This window comes from Hoplias malabaricus, chromosome 8 (assembly GCF_029633855.1).
Source record: "Hoplias malabaricus isolate fHopMal1 chromosome 8, fHopMal1.hap1, whole genome shotgun sequence".
Lineage (NCBI taxonomy): Eukaryota > Metazoa > Chordata > Actinopteri > Characiformes > Erythrinidae > Hoplias > Hoplias malabaricus.
The window spans coordinates 30,243,553-30,261,034 of NC_089807.1; the positions used below are offsets into that span (position 1 = coordinate 30,243,553).

The following is a 17,482-nucleotide window of genomic DNA, read 5'->3' on the forward strand; positions in this document are numbered from 1 at the left end:
TGCTGATGATTTAATGAAGGAATGAATCAAAACACAACGATGCTGGCATTTATTTGGAAGTGCAGGAGAATGAAAATGGGTTGTTAATGGCAAGTATTAATCATAGCAACATGTCAGGGGTTGCCATTACAACTTTTGAAGAAATGTTTTACTCCTGAGATCCTGCATTAACTCCTTGTGTGGGCTAACAAAAATAAGTGTAACGTAGATCAAGTAACTCTCTCTTTTTTCTGTTTTTCTCTCTTGTCTCTCTTTCTCAGACCTAGGTCTGGATCAGTTTGTGGTGAAGCGCTATGATGGGAAGGTAAGATGTGTGGTGGGTTTGTGCGTTTGTGTGTGTGTGTCGGGGGTGGAGACAGTGTGGTTACCTAGCTATTGTGCAGCCCAGCAGGATGACGCCAGAAGACGTGTCTTTCTAAAGACGATTCCCATAAACCCACCTGATTCTCTTCTTCAGAAGCACACTCTGGCCTTGGATCCCTTGAGGCACCTTTCTCTCACTTTCCCTGTTCGCTTTGTTCATCGGAACACTGCCTAACCATTTTATTAGACCGTCAGGTTTCTCTGCGAAAGATAACAATGTACAAATTGGTGCCAGATGTTCTTCTTTTTTTTTGTTTCCCTCGTTTTTAAAAAACATAAAGGCAAATTCAGATGTTTCAAAATTTCTGCATAATTCAATCATTTATATGCAAATAAATTAAGTGGTTTGATGTGAATTGCTTTCTGCAGACAAATATATCAGCTTGAATTTCTTTATAGTGGTGGTGTAAGAAAACAGGGTCACAATGTCTAGTTCTTATCACCACCCATGTATATAATTCAAAGTTTACATCAGGTTGCTCTGAATGACTTGACAAATTAACAGTTCGACTATGGGCATGTTTTAAAACTCTCCTTTAAGCATTCTCTATTCTGCTGATTTACTGGAAGTAACAGTTTGAGCTGGACACAGTGATTTAAGTGTGTCGTGAACCTACAGACAGAATAAACCTCAATGTTTCAGCCACTGGCCTTCATATTTCTCTCTCAGAATTGATCATCTACACCGCTCTAAATGCTAATGCTAGTCTTTCTGTAGAGTTGTGCTTGTTTGCCTTTCCTGCTGTCAGCAAAATGTATTAGAGTTAAACTAGAGGCTAATACTTTTTTATTTATTTATTTATTTTTATTATTTTTAAGTTGAAATATGTTTCTTTACATTAAAATTTCAATTAGGTTGTGTTTATACTTCTCAGGTTTGTTTGATTAAAACAGACCCTGATTTTTTTTGCTCTGTTAGTGAATTTCTTTAAGAGTATGTGTGAAAACTTCCTTTCAAAGTCTGAGCATGTGGGTTTTGGCACATTTCTAAACAAGTTCTGGTGTGGTTTGTTTCAAGTATTAAAACAAGTGTAACCAAAGGCATTTAAAAACAAGACTTGATGTCTCAAGATGCTACACTAAAAGCTCCATGAGGTACAGATTGCATTGAAACACTGAGCAATGACAAACCTGGAGCAATGAGGAAATTCTGGTGCTGTTTTGACCTCTTTATCCACTTTTGAAAATCCTGTTAAGAGTGTTAAGCACATGGCTGTGCATTGTTCTGACGACTGGCTTGCGTGAGACATGAGGTTTGCGCCTTTACCAAGCCTGAAAGTGTGATCTGAACCTAAAAGTACACTATGGACCAATTTGATCTGACATGACTCAACTCACCACCACTTGCTGGAGATTGAAAGTGTTACTAATAATAAAGGCTGCTATGACGTCATACCGTAAGTTGCCATATTGATATTTGACAATTGTTTGTTATCTAATGACAATGACTGTCACCATGAACTCATCAGCAAACAAAATAAAATTATAACCTTATTATCCACTATCTGCAATGCAGTGAGAATTTTACTTCAATTAATTTATTGGTCAGTGCTTTTGGAAACATTCAATACAATGTTTTTGTCAAAATTGTACAGGCAAAGGTGTTTTTCTTGCTGTTCCCTTGAAGCTCAGTAATCTTGCTGTTACAGCTGAAGTGACTCTAGATTAAAAGGTAGACCAAGTAATACAATTTGGGAGGAAGAATAAAGTAGCAGTAAATTCAGGCCAATTCATTAAAAACTCACCTTGAGAAATGGGATGTGAAATTTCAGTCTAAACAAACCCAGCAGATGTTTCAGAAATGAGGAATGTGAGTCCTTGGGTTTAAATATTTTAAACTCCAAGATGATATTTTGTTATGCAGTATTGCACAATTGTGATAAACAATAGCAATATATGTCACCCCCCCCCCCCCCCCCCCCCTCAGAATCCCTGTCCATTAATAACTGCTTTTCTCATGAAGGATAAGTTCCGTATTGACTTGGAATTCTTTGTATTTGGGTGGAAATATTTCAAACGGACAGAGACTTAAATATGTTTCAGTTTGTGGGAAGTTTGTCGTTAATGTGACTTAATTCCTCTGGCTCCCGCACTCCTCTGCACCCAAAGAAATAAGACTAATGTAGGGCTTTGTCCTCTCTCCCCATTTCAGCCATTAAGGGCATTAGCTGTGGGAGACAGTAAATGTAGACACAGGTCTAGATGGAGTGGCTCTGTATTAACTGGACCTTGGACAGTGGACTCGTCTTTGGCCTGGGCCTGGCTGGACCTGCCTGCGGTGCCCACCCACTGATTAGCTTGAACAAAAGATACGATAAGAACCATAAATCAAACATGTTAAAGGGTGTCATGGTGAAACCTTGCCCAACCTTATCGTGCTGTATCCTTGTGGCTGGCTCCAGTGTTTTTTATCTGTTTCTCTTGTGGTAATTCTGGCAATTCTGCACTGTCATGTGCTCTTTTCATCACCCCCTCCTGCCTCCACACTAACTTGCTGAAAGCAGGCTTTGCAAGCACATTAATAATGATGAGTGTTTTTAGCACTGTTTATAGTGCCACACAAAGTATAGTCAGCTTTCTACACTGTGATCAGCTCAACAAATTCATATCTGTTCAGTCTCTCTCTCTATCCCCCCATTAGACTTATAACTCTTAATTTATGAAACTGTAGACTAAAGTGTGCATTCACAGTGAATCAGCAGTAATTTATGTCAGTATTACATACTAAATTATGTTCAGTGGACATACTGACTTATCAGATTTTCAAATACTAGACACACATGACTCACATTCATAAACTAAATTTGTAGTACATTATTATTTCAAAATGCAGAATTCTAAAAGTAATTGATATGTATTTTAATTCATGAGAAGTATCATTATTTCATTGTCTGTAACCGCTTATCCAGTTCAGGGTTGTGGTGGGTCCGGAGCCTACCCTGGAGGGGGCGCCAGTCCTTCGCAGGGCGACACACACTCACACATTCACTCACACACTCACACCTATGGACACTTTTGAGTATCTAATCCACCTACCAACCTTCCTCCTTCCATGGGAGGAAACCGGAGCCACCGGAAGGAACACACGCAGACACAGGGAGAACACACCGAACTCCACACAGACAACCTTGACCTTGAGTGGGGATCGAACCCAACACTCTGCCACCCATGACAAGTATCAGATTTTCTTTTAAAAAGATCTAGCAATCAATAGCCATGCAAGAAAAATACCTGTTTGATACCACAATAAAAGCCTAGGTCCCACAGTGACCAGCCAGTTAAATGCTAAACTACAAGGGATAGACCAGTGCACCTCAACAATACAATCTTGTCTGTTGTAATACGTGGAGAAAAAGGACTAGCAAACCCAAGAGAACCAGGGTGAAAAGGGTAAACCATTCTACTGCCAACCACCACTGCCACCACCACCCCACAAATTTGAGTCTGTATAAGTTTGGCACCCCACAGTATTAACCCCACAATTAACCTCCTAATATATGTCAACTAGATATCTGATGCAAATATAACAGACTGTGCTAACTCTAAATGGTTATTCTGACTTTTCTAATTGGCAGGTATCTGAATCCGAATCGGGTTTACATTAGTGCATTCCTATGAATTAGTTCACAATTTGAATGGTGATAAATGTATGAAATATTCTCCCGTACTATAAGTAACAGTAGGACAGATAAACGTTGTAAACATGTTTAAGCTTTGTCACATAGCACAATTTAAATATGATATTTCCCTTATGCAGCTTTCCCAGGTCTTTTTTTTCCCAGCATTTTGAAATCTATGAAAATCTGTACATGATTTATTTTAGTTTAGTCAGTGACCTTTTTATTTAATTCTCATTGCTCCATCGATGGTCAGAATAATTGGAGGATTATGCGCCTACTAAAGTAAAGGATAGTGACAGACTGCTTCCCTTGACTTGCTCCTTTTCTGTGAATTTCCTGCTAAGACGCTTCTAAAGCACACATAAGGATGGAGCACACCTCTGGCGACCCAGCCGCTCATTCCTTAATGAGAAATGTGATCGTGTGAAACGTGGGCGATCGATTTGTGCTGTGTTATGCTCCTCTTCATCAGGTAAAGGTGAGAGAAAGGTGCCTCAACAATGTTTCCAATGGAAATGGCCTATGACAAGGACAGACAGCTCAACACTCTCTCTCTCTCTCGCGCTCTCTCACACACACACCCCTTACATTTTTCTTTCATGGAAGCTGACATTTATGACCTTTTTCCTCAGCTCAAGCAAATGCCTCATGTATCTGCATCTTCTGTATGTGGGTTATTTCCCTCTCAAATTTGCACTCTGCAGAGTTTTGGTATAAAATCTCTCTCTCTCTCTCTCTCTCTCTCTCTCTCTCTCTCTCTCACACTCTCTTTTTTTTTCCTTTTTTCCTCTCTTATGCTCATTCTCTCGCCAAATGTGCACCGTGGTACTGAGCTTGAGCTGTGGAGAGTTGGCTCACCCCCCTTTTCAATTTTCCATTTCCAGGGTTATTTGACCCTTCTTAATTCCTGTTTTCTTGAGCAACTGCTTCCATTTCTCTCACTCTCTTTCTATTTCTCCTGCCCTCCTCCTCTGTTTCTGTTTCACCTTGTGAAACTCAGTCTGTGTAATAGGATGTTGTAATGAATTTGGCTGAAGCAGTTAAATTTGTAATGGTGAAGTGTGCCATGCTTTATGAACGTGCTGCGGCCTTGTTTTAACCTTTTCATCTTCACTTAACAGCATTTTTACAGCTCTGACGCTCCCAAGCAGTGCTGGGTTTTAACATCAGATTACACTGTCTTCCTTGTGAGTGTGTGTGTGTGTGCTATTGGTTAGTGTGTCTGGCCAAAGTGCCTTCAACTCTGATAATCTCTACAGCCTTTTCTCTGTTTATCCCTAATATGTACCTATTTTGAAATGTAAGTGCAAATCCACTCGTGTGCTTTCTCTCTAACTCTCTCTAACCCTTAGAAGTTACAGTTATGGACAGACAGAACAAGACCTCCTTAGAATTTAATATCAAATATTTTGTGCTTATAGTTTCCTAAGTTTAGTTTAAATCAATGAAAATGTATTAATTTGCCACAAGGCTTTTTTGTACAGTCTCCTTTTGCTTTGTCGTTGCATGCCTGTATAAAAGTAGAGGCAGCACAACTAATTGATATATTGATAATTCTACCAGTGGCTATGGCTTGACTCAATAAGTAGTATCCCCAGTAAACAGAAATTGTTTTAGTGGGTATAAGAGTTTTACTCCCTAATCCAGACACACACAGTGGTGAGTGTCACACTAGAGAGCTAGCACAAAGAGAAAATGTCATCATGAATAGCATTTTATTTGCTTAATTGTAGGCTAATGTTTAGTTGTCATGAGGCCTTTCCTTACACTGAGTAGATTTTTACTGATTTAACGTCCTGAAACCGTAACTTCAAATGAATTTCAAGGCTCTGCTTGAGCACTACAAAGAGTGAGCACACGGTACGTCCACCATGAATTCAGAGGTCAAAGACAACATTAATTTTAATGTAAATGTTGTCAAAATTTCATTTGTTTGCATCTGTCTGCAGTGCAGGGAAAACCAGCTAATGCAAGTTATGAATATATTTTGACTAAGGTTGTTACTGAGAATCTTTACTAACCATTAAACTTTAAGCATTTTTTTCAGCACCATGCTTAGGATTTGTAGTTTGTTTGGAAATTAAGACTCTAACTTGATGTGAAAAGGCCTTAAAACTTAAAAAAAAAAAAAAAAAAAGTCTGTCCCAAAACCTAGTGAGCTGTCTACGTCATAGTGTGTGCGCTCCCGACATGTAGGCTGTCCCAATTCTTAGATATCTGATTATGCTGCCTAATGAGATACCATAATCTGGCCGAAATTTAAGGCAGCATCAAACTGTACCTCAACTGAGAAGGCAATTACATGATGCAACGCAAGCACAACTCCCGTCAATCTCGCTCTTCTCCCAGAGCAAACTTAATTAAAACCGCATTAATAACGGGAAGACTAGAATCCATCGCGCTGAGGTGATGCTAGCCGCTGAGGTAAGTAAACACCTGTTACATGCGGTGGGTGGGAACAAGCCGTGACGCAGTCTCTAACTAGAGCGTCTCAATAATAATCTGCCCTATGAGATGTTTTATAACGCTGCCTACTTAAACAGCTGTCTGCATGCCATATTAGGCAGCTCATAGGTTTTGGGATGAATCTTACGTAAAAAGCTCTCTATTTAGACCGCTCACTGGGTTTCGGGATGGACCGTTATTCCGTGTGTGTGTGTGTGTGTGTGTGTGTGTGTGTGTGTGTGTGTGTGTGTGTGTGTGTGTGTGTGTGTGTGTGTGTGTGTGTGTGTGTGTGTGTGTGTATGTATATATATGTGTGTGTGTGTGTGTGTGTGTGTGTGTGTGTGTTATTATGTAATTCGTTATTACATTTCAATTATTGCAAAATGTTAAAGTTGTGTGCTTATAAGGATTAATAAGCATAACATTACCTCACCCCCCACTCTCTCTCTCTCTCTCTCTCTCTCTCTGTGAGCATTCTCACAGTTGTGTAATAACATGATGTTTGTAATGTTTTGCTGTTGTCCTGTTGTACTGGTATCTTCTTGTGCTCTCGCAGCTCTGCCTCTCTTTCTGTCCATCCATGTAACCAATAAACCCCTCCATTCTCTCCTCCTTGTCTCTCCATGCTCTCATTCCTCCATCGTCCTGCCCTGCTGTTGGCCCTCCCCCTTTTCCCTTCGTTCCTCCGCCCCTCCAACCCCCTATGCCCCTCCCTCTCTGCAGGACTTCTGGCAGGTATGGGGCGCAATGCTGAGCTGCATGGGCGTGAGCACGGGGCATATGGGGGTGGGGTGTGTGTGTGTGTATGTGTATAGAGCAGGTATATGTGCAAATGAGTGACTGCACTGAAAAACCTGTCTCTTCTACCTCACTTCTTCAGTCTCATTTTCTCTCTTTCTTTATCTCACTCATCTCAGAGTTGTCAGGGCCTCAGCAGAAGGTGGTCTCTCTGTTGCCTGAGCAAGCATTTAACCTGAGCTGCCCACACAGGAGCCCAGCCAAACAGTGCATTAAAGGTGTATAAATTTCATTAAAAATCATTGGATCGGTAATAAAACACACCTTGGCTTCCACGCTGGCGAGCTGAGGGGAATTTTGGACTCAGCAGAAAAAATAAAAAAATATTTGAATCGGGAAGTTACTGACAATGCATCTTTCCCCTGCTGGTGTAGAGTAAGGGTGGGAGAGAGAATGACACAGACAGGGATTGCTTTTGTAGTCAGTCGGCAGTTGAAGCTCATGCTATATTCCACGGTGTGACTCAGCTCACAGCTGCTTATTATCCAGTGCAGTCGTGTGCGATGTGGATCTTCAAGTTCCAGTGTAATTGGTGATTCCCTCTTTTGGTCTGATTAAAAATGAGACAAGATCTGCAGTGATCAAATGAAATTTCCTGCACCAGCAGCTGTGCTAATGATAGTGCTGATATTATGGATGGCCCTGATAAAAAACCTTAATATAGTCTTAGGTAGTGTAGTATTAAACGGCCTCGATGCTTGTTTTCCTAAAACCAAAATTGATTTTAATGTTGTATGGAGCCTAACCTACCAACCGTCTCAAAATACTATCGCGGTATACCGTATTACCGTGGGGAGAGGGTGCTCTGCCAAGCTGCGCTGAGCCTTATATCTTTGAGCACAAAGTCGAGTGAATTTAGCTAAACACAGCCCAACAGTGCACACTGACACACGTGTTGATGATTAAAAACCTGTTTCTGAGAGAACATATATCAGGAACTGGTGCTGAAGGAACAGAAAAGGTAAAAAACAAGCCAAATAAGACGGTGTACACTGTTTAGAAGCACAGCTGGTGCTAACAGGCACTTGTGGTTTAGCACATCACAGCAGATTTTTCAGTGAACTGAGACTCAAAACACACATATTTAGCTTTCTTCCTCACTCTTTTAACCCAAACTAAACTTACAACTGTGGTGGGCTACTGGGCTTGTGATTTTCTCCACCCGTTTTCAGACCGTGACATAAGCAGTCATTGAGCCCCACAGCGCCCCCTCCCTGTGGCTCTCTTAAATGCACATGATCATTTTAGTTCATCATTTTAGTAATTTAAGTTCACACATCATAAATACCACCCTCATTTTGAGATAGAGTCCACATTTTTAAATACCGTGGAATACGGGATTATCATTATACCTCCCAATCCTAATATCTATTTATATATTTGGGAAATGGTCATGTTAATGATGAGGGCTTTTAAGAAGCAAAATCAAAAAAGAAAGTTATTAAAAAGAGGAAGAACGCAGGCTAAGGGCTCTATGCTTAGATATGTCTGGGTGACCTTTGCAAAGCTTAAAAGACACACCTAGTCACAAAATATGTACAGAAAGACTAAAAGACAGCACACACCCTTGGCACACTCCTGTGTGTGTGGCCTTTCTCCCTGATGTAGCATTTAAACTGTGATCAGTATTGAGCTTTGTGCTGAAGCCTACACAGCCACCTTTCAGCCACCTGTGCTGTGCCTGCAGTCAGTAGAGCTTCTTTCTTCTTTAAAATAAAATGACAACAAAGCCAACCCGACCCCCTACACTAGGGCACACCTGAAGATTATCTTACACGTGTGCACTCGAGCTTGTTTCAGAGCATGTAGCAGGAGGCCGGCAGCTGGCTGTCCCTTCTAAATAATTAAATGCACAGACTCTCCCCTTTGTACGCAGGAGTGTGTGTGTGTGTGTGTTTGTGTGAGAGAGTGAGTGAGTTTTTGACTGAGTGAGAGTGTATCTGCTTGTATGAATAATTTAGTATGGTCAGAATCTTATCTTAGTGATCTGTCAGCGGCTTTGGACCATATATGTTTGTGCTCAGCCCCATACACACACACACACACACACACACACACACACACACACACACACACATATAAAGATATGACCAGGTGTGCTTAACCACCTCAGGCCTGAGAATTCCTCTAGCTGACCTTGGACAACTCTGAAACTGTGTACATCTCTCTTTCTCTCTTAATTTCTTTTTTTTTTCTCTGACACGGAGACCTTTGCCCGTGCTTTGGTGCTGTATTGTAGCCCTCTCTTCCTTCCTGTCCTCCTTGCTCTTTCTCTGCGTGTGCATGCTCAGCTGAATGCCCACAACTGATTGCAGGGTGGGCTCTGATATTTGGGAGTAGAGTCACTGCCTTGTGGCACCACAGTTAGCCCTGGACCCAGGAAATTCACTCCGTACTCTGTTCCTCACTAGGTCTTGTAGATATGGAAAGCATGAGCACAGTGCACTCAGCATGCTGCGGAAGTGTAGCCGTTGTGACACTGCCGGTTAGGGCTGCAACAATTAGGCAACAGTAAAGTTCCCTATGGTAAATGATAATAGAAGTTTTACTTATCAACCGTGCCCTATAGTGTTTATATGACATGTGCACCCTCCGTTTCAGTCCTTTTTTTATTTTTTCTATGGTAATTCCTGTTGCCATCTCTAGGGATGTTAAAATACTATATTAGCAAAGTTACTTACATGACCCTGTTGCAGGAGTTGTAAATGTAGGCATTAGGAGAAATGTTTGACATGTCACAGAAGCTAATGCTTAAGACTTGTCAGCTTTGGTTCGATTAAAACAAACCCTGGTGCAATTGCTCTGTTAGTGCATTTTGTTACAGTAAGTGTGAACGCTCACTTTTGAATTCTGGTGCATAACAAACAAGGGGACAGAGACTGCTTACAAGCAATATGTGCGAATTTAAAAGTGTCAGTGTGACCTCGAACCAATTCAGGAATGAAATGTAACAATGTGTCATTTTCTTGTTTGGTCCAGACCAAGGAGTCAAGTTGTTTCCTAAAAGGTACATTACATTCTCTTCTCCAGAAAGAGAGTTTTTTTTAAGCTTTCATTGTAGATCTGTCAAAAATACAATAATAATATAAGATCTGCATATGAAATCAACACAACTTAAAAATCTACAATTACTGTAGAATGGTAAAATAATATTCCCTAACTAAAAGTACTGAATATGTACTCTTGAGCGTGTTTTCCTGAGAGTGCATGTCCATATATACGACTAGAGGTATGTTACAAACCACCACCTGTTATAAACATTAATACTATGTTCTGCTGTCTCGCTACTTAGGATATATAATAGAAGGGTGGTATGTAGACACAGTGCAACAACTGCAAATTTAGTACCATAATGATTCCTAAAACTCAGTCTAAGTTGTCACTATATCAAGCAGTTCTCTCTCCTGCCACTTGTTAAATATGTGCTACACATTTGCTATGAGGTGAAGTTGTAGAGGTCATCTTATGAATGGTATTGAAACGGAGGGACTGTCATTCCAAGATTACAGTGGAACAAATCAAAATTAGTTATTACTTCTGGGTGGATAACACTTCTTTCCAAGGTTAATCACACCATTACCCTGTGCACCAGCCACTTCTGCTAGCACTCCAACTCTAATCACTGTTACATTAGTGTTAAGCTAATGGTAGTGTGCATTCACTCTTCCACTGGGGTTTATATACTATCTAAACAGGCCCACCTGCTTTTAAAAAATAGAAAATGAGAAAAAAAAACTAAATTTAGAGCGTGATGTACTTGAGTACATTTGATATAACTTTAAACACAAGGAGATACCCTGTTTGTGTGTTTTAGTTCAGTCTGTAAAATGAGCTGCTTGAACCGCTGACTGTTGCAGCTTATCCACCTGGAAGTATTGGTAGCTTTTGTTTCTGAATGTTCTGATTGGCTCAGTCCTCTACAGCCTTCCATTCTTTAGTTGCCGCAAGATAACACGGGTCATATAGATGGAATTATGCATTAATAAATTGAACAATAATCAATAAATGAATCAATTATAGAAATATCGCTAGTTGCAGCCCTACATCCTGTCGTTCCTGTGGTCACACGGCTCTGTGATGTCACAGCGTCTGCCTAGAGTCAGGTGGCCTAGGTAAACGGGCGGCAGTCGGGGCGTGCGCAATTCTGATGGGGCTGCTGCCGTGGTAACCAGCCTGATGTCTTGTGGTTGACTTTGCCGACCTCGTTCTGGACTTTGAGTTTTCAGTAGGAGCTTTTCAGTGATGGCGGGTGGTTTTGTCTCTCTCTCTCTCTCTCTCTCTCGCTCTCACACTCTCTTTCTCTCTCACACTCTCACCCAGACACACACACAGAGAGTTCCCTCACTGCTTCCCCAATAGCTGTCTGTGCTCTAGACTACAAACCCATGATAATTGGTGTGTATGTTTGTCTGCTCAACTATGAAATTCATCTACACTATTGCCATTACAGCTGCACTATCCCCGGGAATGTAAAGATACACCATGCACAATCAAATAACTTCAGCATTAGTGCTGGAAAATGGAGTTAGTCTGATGCAGGTTTGTAGGTGTAGATGTGTGTGTGTGTGTGTGTGTGTGTATATGTGTCCTTATTATAAGTGATGCTGATAATAAAAAAACGAGAAGAGTGGGTGGGGAAGGTGACCTTTTCTGAAGTCTCTGGTGAATGATGTGGGATATTGAGTTCTGTCTGCTACTATGTGTGTGTGTGTGTGTGTGTAGGACTTCAGCCTTTTACCAGATTAGCTTTGGAAATTAAATGAAAAATGGCTTCCACAGTTTGGGTTGTAAGCTGTGTGTCTCTGAACTGCCATCATTACACTACACACTGCACACTTGCCTTGTCCATCTCTCTTTTCCTTGTACTTTAAACTTTCTTAGTTTGCTTGCAAATGTATTGAGAAAATTAATTTGAAATACATATGAGTGTATGTAAGAATAAATAATTCTGTGTGATGTAGCTGCTCTAGCCCTTGATAACAGCTCTGGGTATTTTTGAATGTTGTACCACCCAGCCTGGAGGAAGAAAAAAAATATCTAAGGAACATACTGTACTGCTGGGCTGATGTTGGGCTTCCGCAGATATGGCGAAGTCTAGTTTGGAAAGCCTTAGAGTCTTTTAAGTCTTAGAAATGGCTTATTTTATATTCTTACAATCACATCCCTAATGTGAGAAGATTCACCTGCTCACAGAGAGTTTGATGAAGGACTACCAGTCTGCATGGACCAGCTGTCACAGCTGCTGTGTTGTTGTGTTTGTGCGTGTATGTGTGCATCCACGTGCATTTGGTACAGTGCCACTGCCGCATACATTTTTGCTCAGACTGATGAAATTGAGAAGTATGTTCTAGTCAGGCTTCCTTCACTCACTCATATGCAGACCCACTGCTTCTGCCTCTCTGTAATGCTGATAATCAGTAATGAAGCTGCTACGTCACAACACACACACACACACACACACACACACTGCAGGACCTCAATGCTCTGTGCACAAAGAGACTGAGCTCGGTAGTTCACTTGCCCAGTTTTAAAGAGCAGAAAGCCCTGAAGCAACCCCAGCAGTGCGAGAGAAAAAGAGTGATACAGTGTGAGCCAAGGACAGGCAGGAATCCCCCTCCAGCCTTCAGTCACCCCACAGCACACTGGAATCTACCACAGCCCTGACTTTAGAAGAGCGGAGTCTGAAAGAGGGTGTTAGTAATTGTTAACCCAGCTCTGCTTATCACCAGCTAGTGTTAGGCCAAAGTTATAGGCTGATGTTAACAGTGCTTTGTGTTACTGGCATCAACAAAAACATTGCTGATAATGTGCAAATTGTTTTGCTTGTGCCATCACCGAGATTCAAATGTGCATGGGACAGTTTTACAAAAAAGTCTAAAATGCTTTCACACCTACCATCACTGCAGTATCTTTTATGCAAATCAATACACTGAATGCTTTTATGTTTTTCTTAATGATGATTGAATAATATTTTGGCTTTTTAATATTAAATTTAATGAGAGTACTGTGCAGTAGATGTTCTGGAGGGTCTCTGGGAAAGCTGAACATTTTCACTGATGATTCAGTGGTAGGTGGGTGTTGGTCGGCGGGTTTAGGGAAACACTTTATAAATTAAAATTATTTTTCCCTGCCCACTGCTGCCCAGTCATGTAACCAAAAATCAAGAAGACGTCATACAGGGGGCAACTGGACTATTATGGGGAAATAAACAGGACTATTGTATTTTAAACTAAATGGTGAATAGTGCAAAATACAAGCAGAGCAGGAACTTAGAATGTTTTTCCCCCTTTTTTTAACCAAGTGTCAGTAAATCTTTCTTTGTTCTTAGGTGAGTAGTATTTTAGTTTTTCGTTTGAAAAAAAAATTGTAAAAAAAAATAAGCCTGTTGTTAAACAAAGATTTCACCTCACAGGATCTCTGACCTTTTTTTTCCTTTCCCCCCTGAAGAAGTGTCCTTCTTTAAGACAGTGTTTTTATACTCTCACTAATTCCAAATTTATGGAAGTACCTGCCAAGCTAACTGCTGACAGTTTCACTGGTTTTGCTACCAGCTGCAGCTCACAGCTTAGTGTCTGAAGACAGAGGCCAGAGAGCTGGTGTGGGATTCCACACACACACACACACACACACATGCGCGCATACGCATACACAGCCCTGCCGCAGTGAGGATTAGTCAGGCCGTTTTGAAGAACAGTTGCGCAGGAAAGATTGTGCACAGTGGCATAAACTCTTTTTAAATGAGCTGGGTCACAGAGTTGCTTGTAACTCAGCTGCAGGGCTGTGCAGCTCATCTTCTGTTACAGAGCCCAAATTGTTGGGTAATGTCTCAGATTCACTTCAGCTATGTGTCAGGGCTCTCTCTGTACTGTCTTTACTGTGTTTGCACGGTCTCAGTACAGTTTCATCTGTGTCTCTACAGAATTCACCGTGCTTGTCCAGTCTCAGTCTTGTCTCAGTACTGTTTCAGCTGTCTCTACAGAATTCACCGTGCTTGTCCTGTCTCAGTCTTGTCTCAGTACTGTTTCTGCTGTCTCTACAGAATTCACCGTGCTTGTCCTGTCTCAGTCTTGTCTCAGTACTGTTTCTGCTGTCTCTACAGAATTCACAGTGCTTGTCTTGTCTCAGTACTGTTTCAGCTGTCTCTACAGAATTCACCATGCTTGTCCTGTCTCAGTCTTGTCTCAGTCTTGTCTCAGTACGGTTTCAGCTGTCTCTCTACAGAATTCACTTTGCTTGTCCTGTCTCAGTCTTGTCTCAGTACTGTTTCAGCTATCTCTCTATAGAATTCACCTTGCGTGTCCTGTCTCAGTCTTGTCTCATTACTGTTCCAGCTGTCACTCCACAGAATTTATTGTGATTGTCCTGTCTCAGTCTTGTCTCAGTACTGTTTCAGCTGTCTTTCTACAGAATTCACATTGCTTGTCCTGTCTCCGTCTTGTCTCAGTACTGTTTCAGCTGTCTCTACAGAATTCACCTTGCTTGTCCTGTCTCAGTACTGTTTCAGCTGTCTCTACAGAATTCACCTTGCTTGTCCTGTCTCAGTACTGTTTCAGCTGTCTCTCTACAGAATTCACTGTGATTGTCCTGTCTCATTCATGTCTCAGTGCTGTTTCAGCTGTCTGTCCACAGAATTCACTGTGACTGTCCTGTCTCATTCATGTCTCAGTGCTGTTTCAGCTGTCTCTGTACAGAATTTACTGTGTGTCCTGTCGGTCATGTGTCAGTACTGTTGCTGTACAGTCTTTTTTTGTGTTTGTACCCTGCCATCTTCCCCTGAATCTTTCATGTGTCTCTTTACTGTCTCAATTGTGTTTAGGTTCTGTTTAGTCTGTTGGAACAGTCGTTTTTTTTTTTTGTTTTTTTTTTAAATGTCTCAAAATTTAGTACGGTTGCAGCTGACTGCCGACTCAGCTGTGTCTTTCTGCTGTCTCAGTAATACCTCTGCACTACTTCAGTACTCTCTCTGTGTTATGTCAGAGTTGTGTCTGTATTTTTTTCAGCTGAGTGTCTAGAATGTCTATGTTTTTTCTTAGTGCTCTTTCTGTACTGTCTCAGCCGTGCGCCTGTACAGCATCTGCAGTATCTTTATTCTCTTTTAAGGCAGCGTTCACGATTGTAATCAAAAACCCCTTTTGATAAAATTCTGAAGATGTTTCCTCACTATTTGCTAGCTCTCCAGTCTGCTGGAAACTGGTTTAATGTGTTTACAAAGCCCTAGTGTCTGTAAATGAGTAAAAAATAGGAATCTGGAGATTTTTTTAGACAACGGAAAGAACTGCCTTGAACCAAGAAAAGCATGAACCAAGCAGAGGATACTGCTGTATTACTGTTCCATAGGTGGGTAATATTGACTTATTTTTGCTTTTGTTTCGTATCACTTAAGGTAGAAATGTTTCCAAACTCGAGAGACTACTATCTGCATTGCCGAAAAAGCTACAAATCTAAACAACTCCAGTTACAAATGAGTTTCTGTGGTAATTCAAAAAGTCATTTATAACTTAGAGAGAAGTTCAACTACAGTCACTTGCGAACAGCAGTATTTGTTATTTATTTATTTATTTATTTATTTTTAAACATCCTGTTCCACATTAAAAGATATTGATCTTCCAAATGTAAACAACCTGAGAGAGCTGCGTTTCTCCACAATTGTAGACATTCCCTTTAAATTGTCTCAGTAAGGTCTCAGCTGAATACCTGTCTCTTCAAATCTTCGGTACTGTCTCAGTTGTATTTTTGTACTTTATCAACTGTCTAAGTATTTTTTCATTATTGTCTCTACTGTGTCTATTGTGTATCAGCACTGTCTCTGTATTGTCTTAGCTCTGTCACTGTGTGGTTTCTGTATTGTCTTAAATGTTTCTCTTTTGTCAGAGCTCTGTCTCTGTATTTTGTTAGCTGTGTGTCTCAGCTGTTTCTCTGTAATGTGGCAGTAATATTACTGTCTGCTGTCATAGCTGAGTGCTGTTGCTGGATTGTCTCTGTACTGTCTCAGTACTTTCTGTTTTCTCTCAGTCCTGTGTATTGTCAGCTGTGTTTCAGTACTGTCTCAGGGCTCTGTACTGTTTTCATTCTCTAGACTGTCTCAGGTATGTGTAAGTACAGCTTCTATATTGTCTCAGCTATGTCTCAGAGCAGGCTTTGCATTTAGTGTGAGTGCTATTGAGATGTGCATGGCTGTATAGTGCAGAACAGTGCGGCAGCCATTACAGATGCCAAGCTGCAGGAAGTAGCCCACCAGCAGGCTGTTGCCAAATCCCCCCCACACACACACTCACACTTTGTCCTTTTATCCCATGGTCACTCACTGAGCGTAACTGCCTGACAGGAGGCAGGATAACCTTGCGGGCTTCCCTTGAATTTGCGTATGTGTATATTTCTGTGCGCACTGGTCCATGCTAATTTGCAACCTGCTGATTGTTGTGTGTGCGTTCTTGGTTGAGAGAGGTGCTGTATGATCAGATCTCTGAAGGTGACAGCAGAGACACAAGGAGCATGGAGCTCAGTTGCTCATAAAAACACACAGCTCACCTACAGCTCTCTCTGTCTCTCTCTCTCTCTCTACACACACGCACACCAGCCAGCTGCTCTTCATTTTTCTCTTTCTACAATCCCAACCCATTTGAGACCATGCATTAAAAATAACTTGCGCTCTCCTTGTCCCATATATATGGAACATGGTAACACACATACACACCTGCACCCACGCAATACCCAGCTAGACACTTACTCTTAATTAATTCTACCACAGCTACTGTGCAGACCAGTCACATTTATAATAAATGCTATGGGGAAATCTCGTAGTCCTATATTTGTAGCACCGTGACGCTGGAATCAGCATAGAAGCTTATTGGCTATCATGTTACTGCCTGTGTACAGCCTTTTTAGAGAGAACGTATTTTAGAATACGTGTATGGGTGTGTTTGTGCGTGTGTTGGTGTGGTCAAGGCAGGATATAGAGCTTGGGAATCGAGGCATGTTGCATTGCATTTTGGGATCGTCCCCCCCATATAGGTAGGTTTTACTCTTTGTTTACATGCTTTAAATGCTCACATAGAGCTGAAAGAGCTGAAAGGATCCCTTCAGAAGCCAGGAATGCTAAAAGTGTGTCATTCATACAATATTGACAGTATATGAATGGTTATTCCGTTCAGCCACTGGCATACTTCAGTTCATTGTGGCACAGTGTATTGTAGAAAGCCTTACAACAAACACTCTTAGCCTGGTTAGTTTGCAGTTTGTTACAGTTCTATTTTCAA

The 17,482-nt window shown here is 41.1% G+C and overlaps 1 protein-coding gene across 1 annotated transcript in view; it reads left to right on the forward strand.

The window, feature by feature from the left end:
* Positions 1-17,482, forward strand: part of micu1 (mitochondrial calcium uptake 1) — a 73,292-nt gene that overhangs the window by 28,484 nt on the left and 27,326 nt on the right. The window contains exon 5 of the mRNA XM_066679488.1: positions 261-304. Within this exon, the coding sequence (XP_066535585.1) occupies positions 261-304 (44 nt within the window). The remainder of the gene's footprint in view (positions 1-260; positions 305-17,482) is intronic.